General features: G+C 40.5%; 1 protein-coding gene across 1 annotated transcript in view; it reads right to left on the bottom strand.

The window, feature by feature from the left end:
* Asb9 (ankyrin repeat and SOCS box containing 9) overlaps positions 1-22441 on the bottom strand; it is a 43825-nt gene that overhangs the window by 2695 nt on the left and 18689 nt on the right. Inside the window, exons 3-6 of the mRNA XM_008840893.1 lie at positions 8592-8699; positions 6463-6613; positions 5023-5157; positions 2490-2681 (exon numbers count right to left, since the gene is read on the bottom strand). Coding sequence (XP_008839115.1) covers positions 2490-2681; positions 5023-5157; positions 6463-6613; positions 8592-8699 — 586 coding nt within the window. The remainder of the gene's footprint in view (positions 1-2489; positions 2682-5022; positions 5158-6462; positions 6614-8591; positions 8700-22441) is intronic.

Below are 22441 nucleotides of genomic sequence, written 5' to 3'. Positions count from 1 at the left end.
AGTTTTAAGTGTGACCCTAACAGCACTTTCCGGAATCGGTTCTGTGGGAATTCAGACACGTTTCAGATTATGTCAATGTGTTCAAGGCATATACTAATGAATTACACAACATACACTCTGGGGAAATAGAAGTTCATCTAACCTCACTGAGGAATGTTGAAGGGTATGACTAATCATATGTGCTAGGCACACTGTTAGGGACAACTGGGAGGCCGTGATAAAGCTCAATGAAGTACAAGCCTTCAGAGCAAGCTTGGGCTTAAATTTTTGTATTCATTGTGTGCCAGGAGCCATCATTGTTTCAGATGTTGATCAAAGGGAGGAAGGATAATATTCTTGACATCCTTTTCCTTAGCCTTCAAAGAAGGTTCTGACTTTCCTAACAATGATGCAAAGCCCAATTCAGAACATGGCTAAGTTTTAGCTAATATTTCCTTGTCCCTACACCATTGGAAAAAAAAGACAGGAATTTAATTAAGTTGCCTCCCTGGGCACAAAGGAACAGGTGGGCTGAATCAGCAGGGAAACTCAGAGACAGAAACCGCTGTGTTCAATCCGCACATTTAACTTTCTGCATGTGCCTAGGACCATGTCTGGTGGCCTACTAGCCTGCTGAGAAGTGCTATCATCAGAATCCCAAAAACAACTCATAGAGGCAAAAGAGCATTGATGTTCTTCAATGTCAAGTTATACTTTTCTTTGTTTGTTTGCATGCTTACTTGTTTGGGGCCCTGAGACCCTTCTGTATACTAAGCATGTGCTCTACCACTAAGCTATATTCCTAAACCCCTAAAGGATTCGTTATAAACCAGTGACATCATAGGTTACAATGTCACCCTGCAAAGTGAAAAATAAGGGAATTAAAGACAATATAGGTCTCTAGAAATAGCTTTGGGAAATAAAGTGGAAAGAAAACACCAGTGAAGACAATTTGAAAATCTGATGTGATTATCTGATGGTGGAGATATATTCATCATATGATGTGACTTTAGGGGGCCCTAGGCACAAAAGCTTTTTTGTATCACATTTCCAATAAAAAATATTAAAAATTGCATTTTACGACTGTGTTGGTATAAAGATGAATGTAATTCTGGTTGGATTTTATTCAGTTTTCTTCCAATTTTTAAACAGAATTAGGACACTTTTGTGGTCCTTGAGGCACTATTGGAGAAATTGGCCCTGCATATAGACACAGACTTTTTCAAAACAAGAAAGCATCAAAATGGAGGCAGAAATGCCCAGTGATTATCCCACTGCTTAACATAAAGGGATTTCTGGTAGAGGGTTCTTTCTCAATAGGTCAGATTTACATAGCCTGACTTGCACTGCTTGGGAATTCCAGGCACTGCAAGATGGGCAAGTGGCCTGGGGCAGTAGGTGTAGAAGGAAATAACCAGATTATAGCATATCAGAGCCCTTCTGGTAGGGAGGCCTGTTTCAAAGTCCCATGACGAAAGAAGAAAGAAAGAAAAGAAAGAAAGAAAGAAAGAAAGAAAGAAAGAAAGAAAGAAAGAAAGGAAGGAAGGAAGGAAGGAAGGAAGGAAGGAAGGAAGGAAGGAAGGAAGGAAGGAGAAAAGAAAAGAAAAGAAAAAAGGGGGAGGGAGGAGGGCGGGGAGGGGGAGGAGGAGTTGATCCTGAGTCCTGAGGCTGGAGAAATGGCTCAGCAGTTAAGCGCACTGTCTACTCTTTCAGAGGACCTGGGTTCAATTCACAGCACCCACATGGCCTCTAGCAACTGTCCATAACTCTAGTTCCAGAGTATCTGACGTCCTCTTCTGACCTCCATGGGCACTGAACAAATGGGTACACTTACACACATACAGACAGTACACTCATACACATAAAATAGAATAAATAAAATATTTTTTAAAAAGAAGTCACTCCTGAATTATCTCCAAAGACAACTCAGTACCCTCTTCTCCTTTATACAGTGCTCAATCACTGTTTAGATGTTTGGATTAACAGTGTCAGTTCTTACTTATGGAGAAATGTGGTTAACTTGCAGTAGTAAATGTATCTGGACTGGGGTGAATCATTAAACAAATTCCCTAAGCTCTGAGCTGCATCAAACCTCAGAAATCTATTGCTCAGTGTTTGGCTTATCTACAGTGCAGTAAGAAATCTTGGGGTTTCAAATAATACTGAAAAGGCTTCTTAATCATTCTAAAACATGCTTTGGTTAACTGAAATATCAAATACTTTAGTATCTCAAATCTGAAAGCTGATCTGCACATATATGAATATTAGACCATCCCAAAGGGCCTGGCTCCAACATACCGAACAGCAAAAGGCTATTTATGGAGTCATTTATAACCACTACTGTGCCTTGTTAAATTTTCAATTGTCTCAGGTCCCCCTTGTTTGATGATAGTAGACAGTGATCTTTTATAGGATTGGATGTCAGAAGTTAGTTAAGTATCTGCCTTACACTAGAGACCAAAGAAGTCTTTATGGATTATAACTTCTAGATTCAGTCAAAGGAGAAGCACCTTCTCTCTGCAAGAAGAACTGGGTCAGAGGGCTCTCTGGAGGCACCAGATCCACAGGACGTTTGCCTTCCTCGTTCTTGGCCTGAGTGTTTGCCCCGAAGTCCATCAGCAGGTGTGCCAGTTCCCTACTGGACATCCTGGCCACTAAGTGCAGAGGGGAATCCAAGCCTTTGCCTTGGTTCACACTTGCTCCTAAATTGGTCACAAGAACATAAGAGCATCAGCCAAAGAGCACTGTCTCACTCTTCCCTTTCTCACAACATGGAATCTCAAAATTCTCTACTAAAGGAGGGATCTACTGTGAGTGTAATTCTGTGCAAATAGAAAGTGATTTTATTTTATTTAATAATAAAAGGAAAATGGGGGACTGAGGTACAGGTCAGTCAATAAAGTGCTTGCCATGCAAGCACGAAGATCTGAGTTCAATCCCAGAACACACATTAAAAACTCAGCTGTGCTGGCACATGTTTTCCAATCCCAGTGCTGGAGTGGTGAAGACAGGCAGATCCCTGGAGTTTGCCAGCCAGCCTAGTCTATTCAGCAAGCCCCAGGTCCTAGTGAGAGACCTTGTTTGAAAAAACAAAGTAGAGGCTGAGAGATGGCTCAGCAGTTAAGACCAGTGGCTGCTCTTGCAGTACACCTGGGTTCGGTTCCCAGCACCCACATGGCGGCTAATAATGGTCCAAAACTCCAGTTTCAGGGGATCCAATACCCTCTTCTGACCTCTGTGGGCATTGCATAACAGGGGTACACTTACATACATGCAGGCAATACATTCATACACATAAAATAAAAATAATATATTTTTAAAAGAAAAAATAAAATGAATAGCTCCTGAGATACAGCATCTAAGGCTGATTTCTGGCCTCTACATAGATGCACATGCACTGTACACACATGTGCACCCTCACACACATGAACACACACCACACCAAAAAATTATTAATAAAGGAAAGTATTTGGCAATATGATTGAAGAAAACATGAACTATCAGCATATGGAGTTAAAATTTCACCACTGACCATTGGAACTGGACATGATACAGTCAAGAAAAACCCCTGCTTTCATGGAAATTGCATATTCACTATTAATAAAGCATAAGCATTAGCACAGACCAAGAATGAGGCAAGATGGGGAAGCCCTGCACACATCTAGCAGCCAAGTTCATACGCTGAGAAGCCAGCACTATATTTAAAGCCTTGGACTTGAGAATACATGAATTGGATCATTCATCACAACTAACTCAGGGAGTCATTTTTCACATTGGAATCATCAATCCCATGACCACAGAGAGAAAAACCAATTGTCTTCTTCAGGGGCAGGTGAATTTCTAGAATCAGTCCTACCCAGTTCTACTCCTACTCTCTTTTGAAAAATACTATTTTTATTTTATGTGCATGATTGCCTGCATGTATGTAAGTGCACCCATGTCATGCAAACCTCTACACCCTTAACAAATCTCCATGCTAGCTCAGAGCCGACTCACACTGTGGTATGTGGGGACATGCAGTTTTTGCCTGAGCTGATGGCTAATGGAATAATTCTTTAGGAGTATTTTATTTTGTGGGGTTGGAGAGGTGGCTCAGCGGTTAAGAGCACTGGCTGCACTTGCAGAGGACCCGGGCTCAATTCCCAGTACCTAAATGGCTGCTAGCAACTGCCCCTAACTCCAGTTCCAGCGGATATGGTGCCTTCTTCTGACCTCTAAGGGCATTGCACAGCACAGGTGCACTTACACACATACAGACAATACACTCATATACAGAAAAATCAAAATTATAAATAAAAATAAATAGTATTTTATTTTGTGAGAGATGGCAAATATTATCCTTCCTTCCTAAGAGTTTTAAACATCAGGAAGCGTAAAGTCCACCAAGATTAACAGAAAGAGGTGAGGAGGGCAGAGAAAATTAATGAAAATGAACGGCTGCCAAATAAGTGAAAAGAAATAGAAAATATTCAGTGCCAGAGAGAGATTCCTGGAGTCTTAAGGAACAGAACAGAATTCAGATAATTAAAGAGTTGATGAAATGAGCTCCCAGTGTTGAGAAGAGGACTGGACAACAGTAGGGAAGCGAAAAAGAACAACAGCATATATAGCTTTTTAAGGAAAATAAAATGTCTACCTCAGGCTAAAAGTGAGAGGCCAGCTTAATTTTCTAATCAAAGGGAACTGTGGAAGAGAGTCCCAAATAGGAGGACTCAGCCCAAATCCCGCAGCTGTGCAAGCTTTGCAAGGTTTAAACACATGACTGTCCAGATGGTGAAAAGCAGAGAATGGGAGAAAAAGCTAATGATGAGTGAGGACCACCCTGAAAGGAGGTATGGGTATCACCACTGCCACCATCTTCATCCTCCTGGTTACAAATGAGAGAACTGAAACTCAGTGTAGAATAACTGTCCATGAGAACAGTCTATATCTGATCTTGCTTAACTCCATTGCCCACACTATTTCCTCTACTATGACAGAAGGATTTTTCAGTACATTTACTTTTGATTTCCATCCCTTATTTTGTTTTGCTTTTTGCCTTACCTGACTGCAGAAGCTTCTTCACACAGGCTATCTGCTGATTTTTACATGCTGTATACAGGGGAGAACCCAGGCAGCTGATGTTATAGTCAATGTTGGCCCCATGAGCTGCAAGGGACTCAATGCACATCACATGGCCTAGAGCCAAAAAGAGAAGAAAACGACTCATTCATATGTGGAAAATACATTACACACAGACACAGACAGACAGACAGACAGACACACACACACACACACACACACAAGGGACTCAACGCACATCACATGGCCTAGAGCCAAAAAGAGAAGAAAACGACTCAATCATATGTGGAAAATACATTACACACAGACACAGACAGACAGACAGACAGACACACACACACACACACACACACAAGGGACTCAACGCACATCACATGGCCTAGAGCCAAAAAGAGAAGAAAACGACTCAATCATATGTGGAAAATACATTACACACAGACACAGACAGACAGACAGACAGACACACACACACACACACACACACAAGTACACACCATAACAGTAAAGGGGAAACTAGTTGAGAAGAAGAAGAACATGAGAAGGAAGGTGGGGGCAGGAGAGAGAAATGGGGTTGAATAGGTCAAGACATTGCTATATTTCATAGTTGGCTTCAGTTGTCAACTTGACACACCTGGGAAGAGCGCATTTCAGTTGGGAATTTTGTCTATTGGATAGACATGTGGGCATGTCTTTCTTGATTGTTGAGTGTTGTAGGAGGGCCCAGGCCACTGTGGGTATCACCACCCTTGGGTAGGAAGTCCTGGGTTCAGAAAGCAGGCTGAGCACAGGCCAGACAGAGGAGCAAGTCATTAAGCAGCATTCCTCCATGGTCTCTGCTTTGTTTCCTGCCTCCGGGTTCCTGCCTTGAGTCCCTGCCCTGGCTTTTCCTCAAGGATGAGCTGTGATCAGGACATGTAAGCCAAATAAACCCTTTCCTGTTCAAGTTGCTTTTAGTCAGTGTTTTATCAGAGCAATATAGAAGGAAACTAGAATAATATGATGAATCGAAATATTATTATGAAACCCATTCATTTATACAATAAACATGTACTAATGTAAAAGGAAAGAAAACCTTGATTTCTATAGGACCATGAGTTCAATAATATATTCCTCAAAGATTCATAAAGTCTATGATGGATGACCTAGACACTGTTCCAGAAATGTAGCAATGACCATTAGATATGTTGTGAAAGGGAGATTCTCAAACTTTCTGCACATCAGAAACCCCTGGAGAGCTTGGATTCAATGGGGCTAGAGCAAGGCCCATGAGTCTGCATTTAGAAACCCCATCAGGCTAATGGTCCCAACCACCAGGCCTTCTGAGAACTGTTGATCTAAAATATCCCTCTTCTCTATTTCTTTCAACAGAAAAATATCCTTTGAAGGATTGAGTGAACGTCCCAAAAGTCCCAATGGATTTACCCCTTTTAGCAGCCTCGTGGATAGGAGAGGCCAGATCACTCTCAGGGTGGGGAATGGCTCCATGCTGCAGAAGCAGGTTCACACACTCCTGGCTACCACTGACACAAGCATTAAACAAGGGAGTTCGCCAGTCTACAGTCATGCTGTTCACCTGTCAGGGGAAAAATAATCCAGATGAAGATAAGCTCTAGGGTGTCCTGAGTTCAATTCTAATTCTTCCACTTCAAAAGTGTTTTTTTTATTTCTCTGAGTCTTAAATTCCACAGCTTTTATATAAAATTGGGGAACACAAAATTCTGAAAGTTTGTTATGAAAATCAAGAATGAATGAAGAATCAAATATAAGTCAGTAAGAATGTTAGTTTCTATCTCCTCAATGCTCTCCTAGGAACCATGAACTTTGAAACTAGTGATGATTATTTTCATAGTTTACAAACTAATTTCCCTATTTTAAACTTCCATCCTAGACCACACTAGTTTCTTCTCAATAGAGTAATCTTCTAAAATTGTTAAAATGCATATATTTTATTTAAAAGGCTGACTCTCATACAAATATAGTTAACACAAGCCAAAGATTTTATTCAGTTCGTTCATTAAGAGAATTAGTAAGACAGTAAGGTTGGATTAAAGATAATTTATATATAGTCAGTCAATATGCACTGAAATATGGTTGCAAATAGATACAAAATTTGTTAATAAGTCCATAAACCATAGATCTTTGTGATTCTTTTTTCTAATGTTGGACTGACAGAAATTTACAAGTTAGCATCAGTGTCACATGTTTGGGCTACAAACAGTGGATAGCAGACCCGGATATACACAGAGTCTTCTATGTTGTTATATAAATCTTTAATAAATCTGTTAAATGATGATATTATGAAGACACGAATTCATTGCCAGACTCTTTCCAAGCAAGGCAAGGCTTCGCTGAGGTACAAAAGATGCCACAGTGCACATTTCAAGGACATGCTTACTCTAGGGGTTGCATATGCCACAGGAACACGGGCCGATTATCTCTTTAAAATTTCTACCCCAGGTACCTCGCTTGCTTCCTCTTACCTTTGGCCCAGTTCCCAAGTTTTGAATACATTTCCCTAATCCAGACCTAAACCAGATGGTGCACTCACCTCTGGCTCCACACTAATCTCAGGACAAAGCTCACTTTCTGGGCATAAACAACAAGGTTGCTTGTGCTCTAAACCCTCTCGCCTGCTCTACTCTCCTGCTATAAGAAGTTGCTTACTAAAATTTGACAAATTTCACTTCCAGACGTTCATTTGAATTTATTATATCTTGCATTTCCATTAACTCACCATTTGCTGACTGGCTCTAAGGTCCCTTATGTGTCAGATTAGACATCATATTTTAATGTCCCTTATGTGTGTGAGTAGACATCATATTTTTACAGAAATTCTCTCTCTCTCTCTCTCTCTCTCTCTCTCTCTCTCTCTCTCTCTCTCTCTTTCCCTCCTCAAAATAGATGAACACTTCTACATACTCTCAACAGTTTCCTTAGTGTTAATCCTGTTACTCGGAGGGAGTTTCCAAAAATGACCAAGGATTCTTTCTATCCCACAATGCACATTCATTTAAAATACAGCTCTGCTGCCCCTTCCATCCCAAGATGGAGGCTAGTTTTTCCAGTACTCGAATCTGGCCTTGCCCAAATGACTTCCTTTGGCCTATCAGACAGAAGCAAATGTGATGCTCTTGAAATATCTGCTTTCCTATGAATAAATCTAAGCTACTTGCTAAAGGATGAGAAGCTGCACAGAGAATTTGTTCTCCCAGCCATCCCAGCCATCCTCAGGTAAATGTTTCACCCTTTCTAAAGCATTTCACTTCATACCACCCAGAAGGATAGAGAGGCAAAAATATAACCAATCATTTATCAATACTTAGTAATACAGTCAGATAAAGAAAATGCTAGGGACTCTAAGTATGACCTTCTAGCCAAAAGTTCAGTATTTCACTTATCATTAAAGCTTGATGAGGCTAACACTCTTGCAAAGCAGCACTCTTTATATTTCCAATCAGGCTAATCAAAGTGCTGGGAACTTCAGAAAGATAGAAAGCCCTTTTTCATTTTCCAATAGTTTGTTTCTAAGATATTATTCAAGCTGCACGTACCTGTGCCCCATGATTTAATAAAACAGTTGCACATAACAGATGACCTCTGAGACACGCTTCATGGAGTGGAGATACACGATCTGCTGTGGTGAGGTTCACAGGCCAGCCCTAATGGAAGGGAAATAAACTCAATAAAGGGTTCAAAGCAACAGCACTCTGGGGTTGGTTTTCAACTAGGTTTCCAGTACTAATGTGAATTCTTTTCAAAGTTAACTTGTATGGTCAGACAGCATTGACACTAAAGTACTGACAATGAAGTAAAAATAAAAAGAAATGAAAAAAAAGAACCCATCATATGGTGCAAGTGAGAGCTTACTATGGTCTAACCACAAAGGAAATGGCTTTACCAGGATCTATTAAGGCCTGAAACTCAGCAATTTCACTCTTGGTTACATACCCTAAAGAAGCAGACACCCAGGAGTCTTGGGTATGTAGCTCAGTGGGCACAGTGCTTGCGGGCATGCCCAAAGTCCCAAGTTCCATCCCCAGCAGTATACAAACCTGATGTGGTGTTGCATGCCTATAATTCTAGCACTTGGGGGGTGGAGGCAGGAGGATCAGCAATTCAAGTTCATCCTTGGCTACAGAGGAAGTTTAAGGTCAACCTTGGTTATATGAGGACCCTATCTCAAAAAAAAAAAAAAAACCTGTCTCAACTTAATCTAGCCTAATTTTCTACATTTAATAAGCAGTTGTTAAATTCTAGTAAATTAACAAGTGGCTGTTTCTTGTAGCTGTGCAATTTAAAGGAAATTTTGAAGCTGAAAGGGAAAACAGAAATAAATTGCATCACCTTTTAAGAAAGCTAACTAGACACTATTACTTACGGAAATTAAAATGTGCTTAATAGCTAATGAAATGGTTCTTTAAATATAAGTAGTGTTTAGTAATATGAAAGATTCAATAATATATAAGCAATAAAAATAAAACTTCCATACAATTTTTCCTCAAAAAGAGGAAATAAAACTTAATACTCAATCCCCTGATATTGTGAGGAGCTTTCATAGTTCTGTCTTGGTTTTAAGAAGAGTCAACAAATTGTACCTCCTGAGCCAAATCCAGCCCACATCAACTAGGAATGACTTTTACATTTTACATGATTGAAAAGAGGACTGGGGATGTAGCTTAGTTGGTAGAGTGCTTGCTTAGTATGAGTGAAGCCCTGGGTTCCAGCTCCAGGACCACATATAATTGGAAGTGGAGCAGCACCACACCTTATAAAAACAAAGGTTCATAGAATATGAATTGTATCCTAATCAAGCCATTTGCCAATAAATAACAAATACGTATTATCAATGGTTGAGAAGAAATCAGAAGACTTTGTGCTATGTGACAACAACAAAATACAAACTACAGAATTCATAGTCAGTTCCAACAGAACACAGCTCTGCCATTCCTTTCGTGTTGTCAATGACAGTTTCTGTACCACAACAGAGTTGGGTACTTGCAGTAGAGACTGGTCTGCAAAACCTTGAATTGTCTTCTGGCCCTTTAAGGAAAATTTTGCCAACTCTGGTCTTAAGCAAAGCAACGAACATATTTCTGACTTTGCTGTTCACATCTAAGGCTCCAATGCCCAAGAAGCAGGAAAAATACCACACTTTTCACTTAGACAACAGCTTAAAATTTTTATTACATTTTTTTCGTGTGTGTGTGTGTGTGTGTGTGTGTGTGTGTGTGTGTGTGTTACATGTGAAGGTCAGAGGACAACTTTCAGGAGTAAGTTTTCTCCTTCCACTATGTGGGTTCAGGGATCAAACTCGGGTTTTCAAGTGTGGCAGAAGATGCCTTTATCCATTGGTCCATTTCGTGGGCCACACGTTCAGAAAGTAGCTTGGTGGCCAGTTATATGGTTGATTGGGTAAAAGGTGCTTGCCACCAAGCCTGGTGACCCATGTTCAATCCCTGGGACCCACATGCTAGGAGAACACCCACTCTCACACATTGTCCTCTGACCTCCACATGTGTGCTATGGCACATGCACACTCAAAGTAATAACAAATTTTAAAGAGGCTTGGTAAATGCAACAAGTTGTATGAGTTTCACATGAGGAAAAAATGTGTGAGGGGATGAAATATAAGTGGTTGAGAAAGAGGATCAAGCACAGACGTTTGGCAAAAGATCACCACAGGAGGAGGGACCAACAAGGAAGCCTGCAGAATTGGCCAACTGGGAAAAGCAAATGAACACAGGAGACACCCCACCTCAGGAATCACATAATTCCCCCAACCAAGTACAGTCAGTGGGGTGAATATGGTCAAAGAACATGATACATGTGAATAAAAAGGGAAATGTTCTATAGAATCCACTACTAAAGGCAGTGAATATATGCTCACTTTAAAATTCTATATACAAAGAAAGAAGATGCTCGCTAAGCTTGCTCCATCCAATCTGCTCAATTTAACACAGGGTTGTGCTTAGCATTCACTAGTAAGGACAAGTATGCAACTAGCAATGATGAGGGAAAGAACAGCGTGAGCCTCATATGACTTCTGAGCCCTTCAATGAATCTAATCTCTGCATCTTCACATGCTGTGTAACTCCCCTTTAATAAGGGAAATTCGTTGCTACTGCTGCTTCTCTTCAACCTCCTCCTCCACTCCTCTTCCTCTGCCCCTTCTCCACTCTTTCTCCTCCTCCATTCTTCTTTCTCTTCTCCTCCTCCACATGTCCTCCTCTACTCTTTCTTCTCCATGGCTCCACGTCTTCCAATCCTCCTCCTCCAGGCATCCTCCAACCTCTCCTCCTCTCCTCCCCTCTTTCCTCACTGTTCTTCCTCCACTGTAATTCCCCCTCTTCCTCTTCCTGTTCTTCCTCCCCTCCTCTTCCTCTTCCTGCCCCCCCTCCTCCAATCCTTCTAAGCTAGTGCTGTACCACCAAACTACATCCTACCAAGATTTGCTTCTAATGAAGATGTGCAAACGTGATAAAAGGTTTTCAGGATTACATCATCACCAACTTGTATTTGGCTCGCTCTCTTAAGGAGAGTGTGCTCTCGTTTCTTGGCTTATTTTGATTAAGTCCTTGACAAGGAAATGAGCATGGCCTTCAGATAACTGTCTGTCAGGAAATAAGACCTTCCATCCAACAGCCCAGGAGTTGAATCTTGCCAGCTGCTGCCTCAGTGAGCTTGAATACAGATCTGCCCTTACTCAAGCCTTAGGATGACTGCTCCCCTGGATCACACCTTCACTGCAAACTTGCAAGAGTCCCTGCCCTAGCGAAATGCGCTCTAAATTCCTGAAAGAGTCTTTAAAAACCTGCATATTTGTTTATTGACATTGCTAGGTTTGGGGTAAGTTTGTTACACAGCAAGTATATACAGGGCCAAAGCACTGGGCTATCCTCCACAGATAAGAGGCAGAAGCCCCAAAGCAAAGGGGCAATTGCATTCCCACTCTAGATTCTTGAAGTCTAGAGAAGAAAAAAAAAGATCTGAAACATTAGCCTTGGAGTCCATCAACCTCTGGGAAAATGTACTGTCCAGGAGATGTATAATAATGAGCTTAATTCAAGCAGAACATGAAAAGAGTTCCAGGACCAGTTCCACTCATACTCTCTCCCCATCTTATCATACACTGTTCTTAACTGCTAGGCATGGATACAAAAATAGTTATCTTCAATCTTGTAAGTTTAGTTTTTGTTTTTTTATGTGTGTATATGTGAGTGGGGTGTTTGGGTGTGGTTTATGCACGTGGGGGTGCACATGCCCATAAGCATGTGTACAGAGACCAGAGGAGGACATCTGAGGTCTTGCTCTATTGTTCTCCACCTTATTCCGTAGAAACAGGGTCTCTGACTGAACCTGGAACTTGATTGGCAGCCAGTAAGCCCAGTGACTCTCCTACCCCACCTCCCAGGCTGGAGTTACAGGTGCAGATGGCCATGTCCAGCTTTTTTCATGGGTTCTAGGGACCTCATGCTTGTGCAGCAAACACCCTTAGCCATCTCCTAGTCCTTATGTATAATTAGTTGAATCAATGACTCAAATATGTATTGTAACTTTTCTTCCCAGAATAGTATAAAGTTGCCTACAATCTTTCTGATAAGTGGCCTCACTATTACTCCTGACACATATTTTTTTGGTTCTGTGGGCATTTATGAGTCAGTCAGCCACTAATTATCCTATGTCTGACTTTTACCCTCTGAGCCGCAGGCTCACACATTTTGAGATATCCAGTCACTCTATGCTTACACACGAGTGCACAGGGGCTCAGATCCAGAGCCTGGGAAAAGGGTTCTGGGAGACTTGCCATAATCAGCTTGTAAATGAGAGACTCCAATGCCCTTGACTGTCTTTCACATCCCTGTGCTGCTTTTTACAGGGAAGGAAGAGACTGTAGCTTTCCTCCCTCCATGGCTTCAAATCCCATCTGTACATCATGAATATTCAAAATACGGATACCAATGCCCTGACCCAAGATGAGTTTAAGCAACTGTATTTGTCCACCCATCTACTTTACACCATGGACTTTACACCATAGACCACCCATGGACTTTACAGCATAGCTTCCGCTATTTTACTACTGTCATTGATATTTGTTCATTTTAGTAGAAGCATCCCCTCGAATCAGTTTGTTTTCCTTCCCAATGTCCTCTTATTTATCCACTCTGTTCCACTCACACTGTAACAACCCACAGGAAAATTCATAGCAAAATGATTAACTGTGAGTCTAGGCCTGGTAGCACAGGTCTGTAATCTCAACTACTCGGGAGGATGGAGGACAGAAAATTCAAAGCCTGCCTGGGAAAACTCAAGAGCAAGTTCAAGGTTAGTCCCAGCAATTTAGTGAGACTCTGTCTCATTTTTTTATTTTAATATGGTAGCAGCATAAATAAATCAGTGGTAGTGTGCCTGTGGAGTATTATGAAGGCCCTAGATTCAGTCTCCGGTACCACACATACAAAAAAAGTTAACTTCACTTTTCTCTACATGAGATCATGAGATGAAAGGAAATTATCTTTTTAAAGGATTTTTGTTAGGCATTTTGTTATCATAAAAAGCACATCTTTAGTCAACACTGTCATTTTAAACCAACATTTAGATGCTTGTGTGTACACCCCCAAAAAACCACAATGGAGCACAGAAATTACTCAGAACACAAAACATTTTCACCATACATTATACATTCACATTTCAAGGTGGTTCCTTTAAGTCTCTTGAAAATTTGGGACCTTATTTAGAGTTCATCAAGCCACAATAAGCTCATAATTTGTGTCAATCATTGACAAATCTGAATCATATAACAGAAAGAAATTTTTAACCAACTACTTCACAGCTTTCAATGCACAGTGGGATCTCTGTAAAGAACACACTGAATGTCGTATCTTAAATTTTCTATTATCAGTTGTCACCTCATCTCAGCCTAAGGCCAGAAACAGTTCTGGGGTGGTTGTTTGGGCTGTACAATATCAGGGCATCATGGGCAGTATAGTGCTCAGTCCTTGGTAAGGTTCTGTCATAACACAAAATGTCATGTGTATCCACCTAGGTAGAGCCAACTGACCACAAAGACTGTTGGGCTTGTCAGCTTTTCTTTGCCCACAGTTACCACCTCCTTCTCTAGACTTCCTTCTCCTAGAAAGGAAGCTTGTGACACCCTGTCTCCCTCGTGGCACCAAGGAGTGCCATTTGATGTGGCACTTGCTATGTTCCCCTTCTCCCCACCCCTAAAAGCTGTCTGCACACTCTACAATATTCCATTTTTCCCACCTTTCTCTGAGGAAGAAATGTATGAAAGTTCCCTGACAGCAGACAGATAGACTCAAAGGGGAAAGGGTTCCTCCTCTACCACCATGACCTTGTGTCATTCCTCAGCTCTCTCCCCTCAGGCATACTTTCCTTTTGCTTTCCATGCTTTCCCATCCCCTGGATGCCAATCCTCTGCCAAGCCATCATAGCTCCCTAAACCTCAATTTGCCCATATGTAAAATGGCCACAACTGCACTTTGCCTTATACGATTATTATGAGGACTGTAAAAACAATGGCTGCAAATGATTAGTACTCAGCTAATGATTAGCCCTTTTTCCTTTCACTATACCTCTTTTCAGAAAATAATTACCAGTGCTTTTTTATCCTCTTTTAACTAATATTCTTCTCATGTACTATACAATCCTGCCCAACTGCTCTTAATGATTTAAAATGGAAGGGGAAACGCCCAGGAGGCAGGAGGGTTTAACTGGGGATGGGGGATTGAGAGATAGGAAAGAGATGAAGGACAATTAAAATTAAGAATTATACAAATGCCATAAGGAAACCTGCTACTCAGTATGTTAATTCTAAAATAAATTAAAAATAAAGCTCACTAGTGACCTCTCCATTGTCAAATCCAATATGCACTGTTCTGCCCTTCACTGCCTTCCATCTCTAATTCTACTATATATTCATCTTGACCTTTTTTTGAAACCTCTTCTCTGGCTTCTAAAATACTTTCTCATCTGATTTCCATCTTCTGGCCATATTTTTTCTCTCTTTCGCTGTTTTTTTCCTTTCCTCTTTACCTCTCCTAGCATAAGCAGTCCCCCAAAGGTTCGCCCTTTTCTCTAGGTTCTTTCTACATCGTTTTCATGGGCATACGTGCAAACACACACACACATACACACAAAAATTTCCAGAGTTATCAATCTCTATGAGCCTGTGAGCATGTATAACAGTGTTATGGAGTGTTAATGGAGTGTTAATGGAGTTTGGAAACAGGTTTCTAACTCCTTTCACATACACACACACACACACACACACACACACACACACACACACACACACACACCCTAAATCTCCATCCCTAGTACATAATCTAAATCCCTGCTAAGACATAATCACTTAGAGATCCAACTAGCAATATAAACTCATTCTTTGCCAATTTTAAAAAAGAACAATCGGGCTGGAGAGATGGCTCAGGGGTTAAGAACACTGGTTGTTCTTGCAGAAGATCCGGGCTCGAATCCCAGCACCCACATGGCAGCTAACAACTGTAATTCCAGTTGCAGGGGATCCAACGGCCTCTTCTGTCCTCATGGGCATTGCACGACGTGGGTGCACTTATCTACATGCAGGCAATACATTCGTACGTACAAAATAAAAATAATAAATAAAATATTTTAAAATAAAATTTTAAAAGAACAATCATGTTTGTCTTAATGGCACTAACATCTCTAGAATTAAGACCTCAGGAGATAAGATGGCAGAGTGATTCCCAAGTTCGAATACCAAAATGAGCATCTAGCAATTATTGTGACCGGTGGTCAACTACTTCTCTCCCTAAGCCTCAATTTGCTCGTATGTAAAATGGGCACAATTGTATCTGCCTTATAAGATTATGGGGAAAAAATGATAGCTGCAAATGACTCACATTCAATAACTTCTGGGCAGTTCTGGGAAGAAATCTGGTATTTCTTCTTCTTCACTTGCCAATTCCTAAGTGCTAATGTCTTTTCTTGTTTCTCTACTGATCTTTAACTACGCCTTTAATCATCCAAGTATGTGACATAAATAGTTTTATTCAAATTGCTGAAGAAAAGAAAAACAGTCCTGACCACTTAATTGTGGAGAGAACTTACTGAGAAGTTTCTTGATCTTCACTAGACACTGGAATCACCTAGGAAGCTTTCAAAAATGTCGTGATACCCAGGCTGCATCCCAGAGTAATTGCAATATAATTAAAGGAGACTGAATTCCAGCATCGGGTTGTTTATGTTTGTTTGTTGCAGAATTCAGGATTGAACCTAGGGCCTCTCATATAGGCAAGTGTTCTATCAGTAAGCTGTATCCCCAGCCCTTTTTTTTTCATTTCCTTTCTCTCTTATTTTCATATTCCTCTGTCTGTGTGTGTATATGTGTGTGTACATGTTTGCATATGTGTGGATGCAGATGTGTTGGTGACTGTGTACATGAGTGCATGGGTGCAAGTGTATGTGAAGGTCCAAGGTTGATGTTGGGATTTATCCTCAATCACTGTTTCTCCTAAATTCATTGATTGAGTCAGGCTCTCTCAGTCAAACCCAGAGCTTGCCACTGTGGCTATTCTTGCTGGTCAGCTTTCTCTGGGGATCCTCTGCCTCCACTTTCTGAGGCTGCAATTACAAATGGACTGCCATGCGCAGGAAGTATTTATTATGGGTTCTGAGGCTCCAAATTCCGATTCTTACGCTTGTGAAACAAGTGCTTTATACACTTTCCTCCATGCCCAACCCCTCCCATTTATAAAGTTTGAAACTGGATCTCACTAAGTTGTCCAGACTGTCCCTTGAACTTATTCTGCAGGCCAAGCTGGCCTTAAACTTGCACTCTTTGTGTCTCTTCCTAATGAGTAGCCAGGATTACAGGCTTGGATTATTAGGTCCAGCCAATAATAAGTATTTTTATGGACTCCCACCAAACAATACTCTAAGAAAATTCTAATGCAAAGTATGGGGGAAAGGGCCACCAAATTAGACTCAGTGTTATGGTCTAAGGTGGCTTAATTACTATCTGCTGACCTAAAAAACGCCCACCATTGTTGAGTTTTAAAAATAAATTTTTAATTTTAGTATAACAGATACGTAAAACAATTCACAAATTCTAAGTGTCATCTCAGTGAATCACCACAAAGAAAATATGCCTGTGTAATTACCATGTAGGTGAAGAAGAAAACATCTCAGAAACCTGCATATTCACATTACTCCCACCCCTGGTCCCCAAAGGTATTCATGAGAACTGTCTTCTAAACACCGTGAATTTAACCTTCTCTCACATTTTGAATGTCCCAGGAAGTATTATACTGTGCGTGTGCTTTCTGCTTTTATTAAACATGCAGATCATATTCATTCATTCACTCATGTATCACTGCTGTAGGTGGGTGCATTCAATAATTGATGTACTGTGTATCTGGAAAGTCTCCCAGTGTCTCATGTGTTATAGGCTTAGACCTCAATGTACTGCATTATTTGAAAGTGGTGAGATCTTTAAGAAGTAGGTGGAGGCCTGGCATGGTAGTGCATGCCTTTCATCCCAGCACTGGGCAGGCAGAGGCAGACAGACCTCTGTGAGTTCAAGGCCAGCCTGGTCTCAAAAAGATTTAAAAAAAAAATTGGGTTGTTGGGCCTGTTCCCTTGGAGGAGATATTGGAAGCCTGATCTTTATAATGTCTGTCTGTTTCTCCTTAGTGTCTCTCTCCCTCTCTCTCTCCCTCTCTCCCCCAGATACTATAAGATGTTTCCATTGTCACAGACTCCCACCATAATGTGCAACTAGGTTGCTTTCAGTTGAAAACAGCAGGGACAAAGGACCACAGACTCTCATTTCTAAAACAATGAGGCAAAATAAATTTTTCTTCTCTTAGGAATTGATTTTATCAGGTGTTTTTGTCACAATGAAAAGCTAATAACAATAATATACCATTATCTATTTATTCATTTTACTTGAATAAACAGTTGTGAGCTGGAGAGATGGCTCAGCGATTAAGAGCACTTGTAGCTCTTGCAGAAGACCTGGGTTTGAATCCCAGCACTCACATGGCGGCTAACCACCATCCTAACTCCAGTTCCAGGGGATCTGACGCCCTCTACTGTCCTCAGCTGGCATTTCACAACAAGAGTACACTTATACACATGTAGCCAATACACGCATACACATAAAATAAAAATAAATTAAAAAAGATTTGGGCTATTTTCAAGAATCTTTTTTCTTGCTGTTATGAATAATGCTGCACCTATCTTTTGATAAACACATAGTCACACATCTATAGCAGATATACCTAGAAACTTAATCAGTGTGTTATGGGATAGGACTATTTTTAGATTTAGTAGATGTTGCTGACTAATTTCCTAATGTTGTATGTACAGATTTACACTCCCACCAGCAATGCAAGAGTTTCAGTAGCCCCATATCCTTGCCAAAACTAGCTGTTACCAGTCTTTTTAATTTAACCATTCAAGAAAAAGGAAGGGTAACGGTTTCTTTTAATTTACATTACCCCAATTGTTAAAAAACACTTTTTATGCTTATTAACTATAGTAATACTCCCTCTTATGAATTGCCAGTTTAAGTTTCTTGCTGACTTTTCTGTTGATTGCCTGTCTTTTGGTACTGATTTCAGATTTAAAGATATGAGTCTTACATACAGGAGTCAATTATTATATTATATATCAAATTTATTATATATCAAATTTATTATATTTACATTTGGCTTGATCCACATCACCACAAAAAATAAAAAAATATTTCCTCTTAGGTTGCAGCTTGCCTCTTCACTTTTTAAAGACAGGGAACCATGTTTCCCAGGTTGACCTCAAACTCGGTATGAGGCTAGGATTATAGGCGTCCACCACCACACTTGGTTTACTCAGGGCTGGGGATGCAACCTAGGGCATTGTGATTCTAAACATGTGTTCTACCAATGGCACTACAGCCACAGTCCTGACTCCTCACTTTTGAAATTTTGCTTTTTTATGAGATTCTTAATTTACTGAAATCCAACATGTAATTTTTTTTCATTCCTGTTCTCATGCTATATTCCTTTTCGGTCACTTGCCTTTTCTTATCCTTCAACTCAGAGATTCTGAAGGAGTGCTAAGAAATACCAATGTATACCAGTGTAGGGGCTCCCTAGGCTAACTCAGAATGTTTGGGATAAGGTCATCCATTTGTATTTTAAAGATTCATTCATTTGTTTTCATGTTTATGTGTGTGTGCTTATGGGAGTGTATATGAAGGCATCCACTGGAGCTAGAAAAGGGCATCAGATCCTCTGGGACTCGACTTACAGCTGGTTATGAGCTGCATGTGGGTACTAGGAACTGACACTGGGTCCCCTGCAAGAGCTATCAGTGCTTTTAACCACTGGGTCATCTCTCCAGCCCTTCACTGTTATTTTAAAAGAAAACATGGTAGATTATTTTGTTGTGAAGCTATGTTATAAAATAGCTAACTGTGAATGCACTCTTTCTTTTCTTGACTCTAATGAATTCTAGTTTTATAATTCTCTTTCCTCTTTGTTTTACAGACATTAAAATGTTTTGTCTTGTTCCTCTTATTTTTGGAGCATAACAATAGTGTTTTTCAGTTTTCCGTTGATCATCTCAAGTGCTGTTTAAATGGCAACAAGAAAATAAATACCATTTGTAATGACTATGTATGGACTAGATAACATAATTCACTTCAATGAATTCTCCCAAATCCTCTTAATATAATACATTAAATTTGGGGTTCAATTCCTTAATCTCTTATGGTAGTGTAACACATTCAGACTTTCTCTGGGACATCGTAGTTGACAAAATATATTGTTCCTTGATCTCTTGTCCTGGGACTTGGTCATGTGACTTGATATAACCAATGAAATATTAGCAGATGTAACAGAAGCAAGAAGTGGAAGTATTCTATCCCCTCATATGGTTTAGCTTTCCCTGATGTGCCTTTTGCTAAGTAAAGAAAAGCCCTTAGGAAGCCAGTGGTCCACGAAGGGTGAGAGACATGTGTGCCACAACTTGGTGCTGAGCCCAGCCAAGTTGCGCTCATAGCAGCTGATTCAAACATTCATTAGCTACTGAGCATTGGGATGAGTGTTTGTTTCTGAGTTTGGAGGTGGGATGATGTAGGTAAGTATAGAAACTTCAATTTTAAAAGCAGAAACTGATGTTCCAACCTGACAATTCACTTAAATAACTTGATTGAATTTAGATAAAGACAAGTTGCTTGTTAATGTAAACACATAAATATTAAATATCAAATATCTGTCCAGTTTAATAAGTGATATACAAAAGCTGCAATGATGGTTTTTCATACTATCAAAATAGAGTAAATATTTCATTTCACCTGAAAAATTGGTCTAACTCCTTTTAGCTAGAGTTATATGACATAATCTATCTTTCTCTTTATAATGGCTTGTAGCTTCCAAAAGTATAATTATTTTCTTTAGAAATGATTTCCGTATAGATGAACTTCTTATTTTAGATAGCTCATGAAACTGAGTTATTCTTTAAACACTTTTATTTTCACTAATTTTATGCATCCTACAATTACATAGATAAGAAACTACAGTAGTAAAAGCAGTGTATAACATAATCATCAATAGCTATATCATAGCTATCACAGATATTTTTAGTGTGTCATAATTGTTGAAGATATGTAAAACATCTTAAAATATACTCTCACTCTGCTCAAAATGCAGGGTAGTTTTGGAATCACTAAAACTTTAGCAAATTTGTCTAAAAGTCATATTTTATTATGCCACACATTTGTTGCAATGTTTTGATAAATTTTCCCAGCACTGTCTATTATTCATTCAAAATTTTACTCTGATAAGGTGCTCATACACTTTGCCAGATTGCCAAGAGCAAAAAGTTACTCGCTTAAAAGATATATTGTCAGGGCTAGAGAGATGGCTCAGTGGTTAAAAACACTGTTCTTGCAGAAGACCCGGGTTCAAATCCCAGCACCCACATGGCAGTTAACAACTGTCCGTAACTCCAGGTCCACGGGATCCGATAGCCTCTTCTGTCCTCCGCGGGCATTGTTTTTTAAAAAGATATATTGTCATGGGCAAGGTCCTAGGCTCCAGCCTTAGCTCTACACACACAAAAAGGATATATTGACATTTTAGAGCACAGAACTTTCTGATCAAAAATTGTGCTTTCTTAAAAGTACCTTTGCGACCACCTGCCACAGGCCTCTCTCCCACCCGCAGGCCTCTCTCCCACCTGCAGGCCTCTCTCCAGGGTAAGTCCATCATGCCCTCCACGCCTTGATTCCCCCAGCCCCATTCACCTTCCCATCTCCCCCACCTTCCTCTTCTCCGAGTTTGGGTCTTGCCCCATTCCTTGATTTGGGGCCCCAGACACCTGGGGAACCAATACTGCTCCCTGATCCTTTTCATCCAGACCAAAGTAGTGCCTTCTCTGGGTCCCAGGAGCACTGTTTCTGGACCTGGCCCGCCCCCACCTCCCTCTGCTTCCCTGGGCCTGCACAACCTGCCAGCCACTTTCTGGGACTTGGGAGCTGACCTTTCCTCTTCCTGATCCTTTGCATCCAGACCAACCCAGTTCCTCAGTGCAGTCCCCAGGAGGCCTTGGGGCCTCTTCCTGCCCCATCTGCCTTTGCATCTCTGGGTGGCACAGCCACCAGCTGCCCTAGACCAGCATCTTTTCCGGGCCAGGCTCCCAGGCCAGTCCAACCCCCAAATTCCTGAGACCAAAATCGTTCCTGGAGGGATCCAGACCTTAGGAGAAAGCCTGAAATCATCTGACCCTCATCTAAATTGGGCCTCTGTGGGGAATCCTGAAGACAAAATCAATCCAGCCACTCCAATATAAAATCAAAAGAGAGAACCGGAAGCTTAGACGAGCGAGCTTTTCACACCCAAAAAGTAAACCACAAAGACACAAAAAATTCACAAAAAGAAGTAGACCTAAACTTGAAGGCCTGAGTCTCACACAAGAATCAGAAACTACAAAAGAAATTCACATGTCAAAATGACAGAGAAAAAAATAATATGAAAAACCAAAATAGCATATTGAAAAACCAAAATAACATATCCCCACCAAATACCAATAGTCCTCTAGAGAAGTACAATGAAAACCCCCTAGAGATAATGCAGGACATGGAGCTCAAAAGAACAATTATAAACATGATAAAAGAATTCAGTGAACTTAACACACAAAAAAAGATATCAAAGAACTGAAGGAAGATAGGGATAAACTTCTGAATGAATTCAGGAGTTAGAAATATTGAAGAATATTCAGGCTGAAATGAAGAAGGAAGTAAAACGCTCAATAAACCTATTAGAAACGACAAGAGAAATCCTCAAAGACAGGATGAATGAAATGAAAAGCAGAGTATCAAGACTGGAAGATAAAGTGGATGAACTAGACCACTCAA

Source organism: Nannospalax galili, unplaced genomic scaffold (assembly GCF_000622305.1).
Source record: "Nannospalax galili isolate Female #2095 unplaced genomic scaffold, S.galili_v1.0 scaffold521, whole genome shotgun sequence".
NCBI classification, from domain to species: Eukaryota; Metazoa; Chordata; class Mammalia; order Rodentia; family Spalacidae; genus Nannospalax; species Nannospalax galili.
The sequence above is the reverse complement of the archived record's forward strand: the minus strand, read 5'-3'. Positions and strand labels throughout refer to the sequence as shown.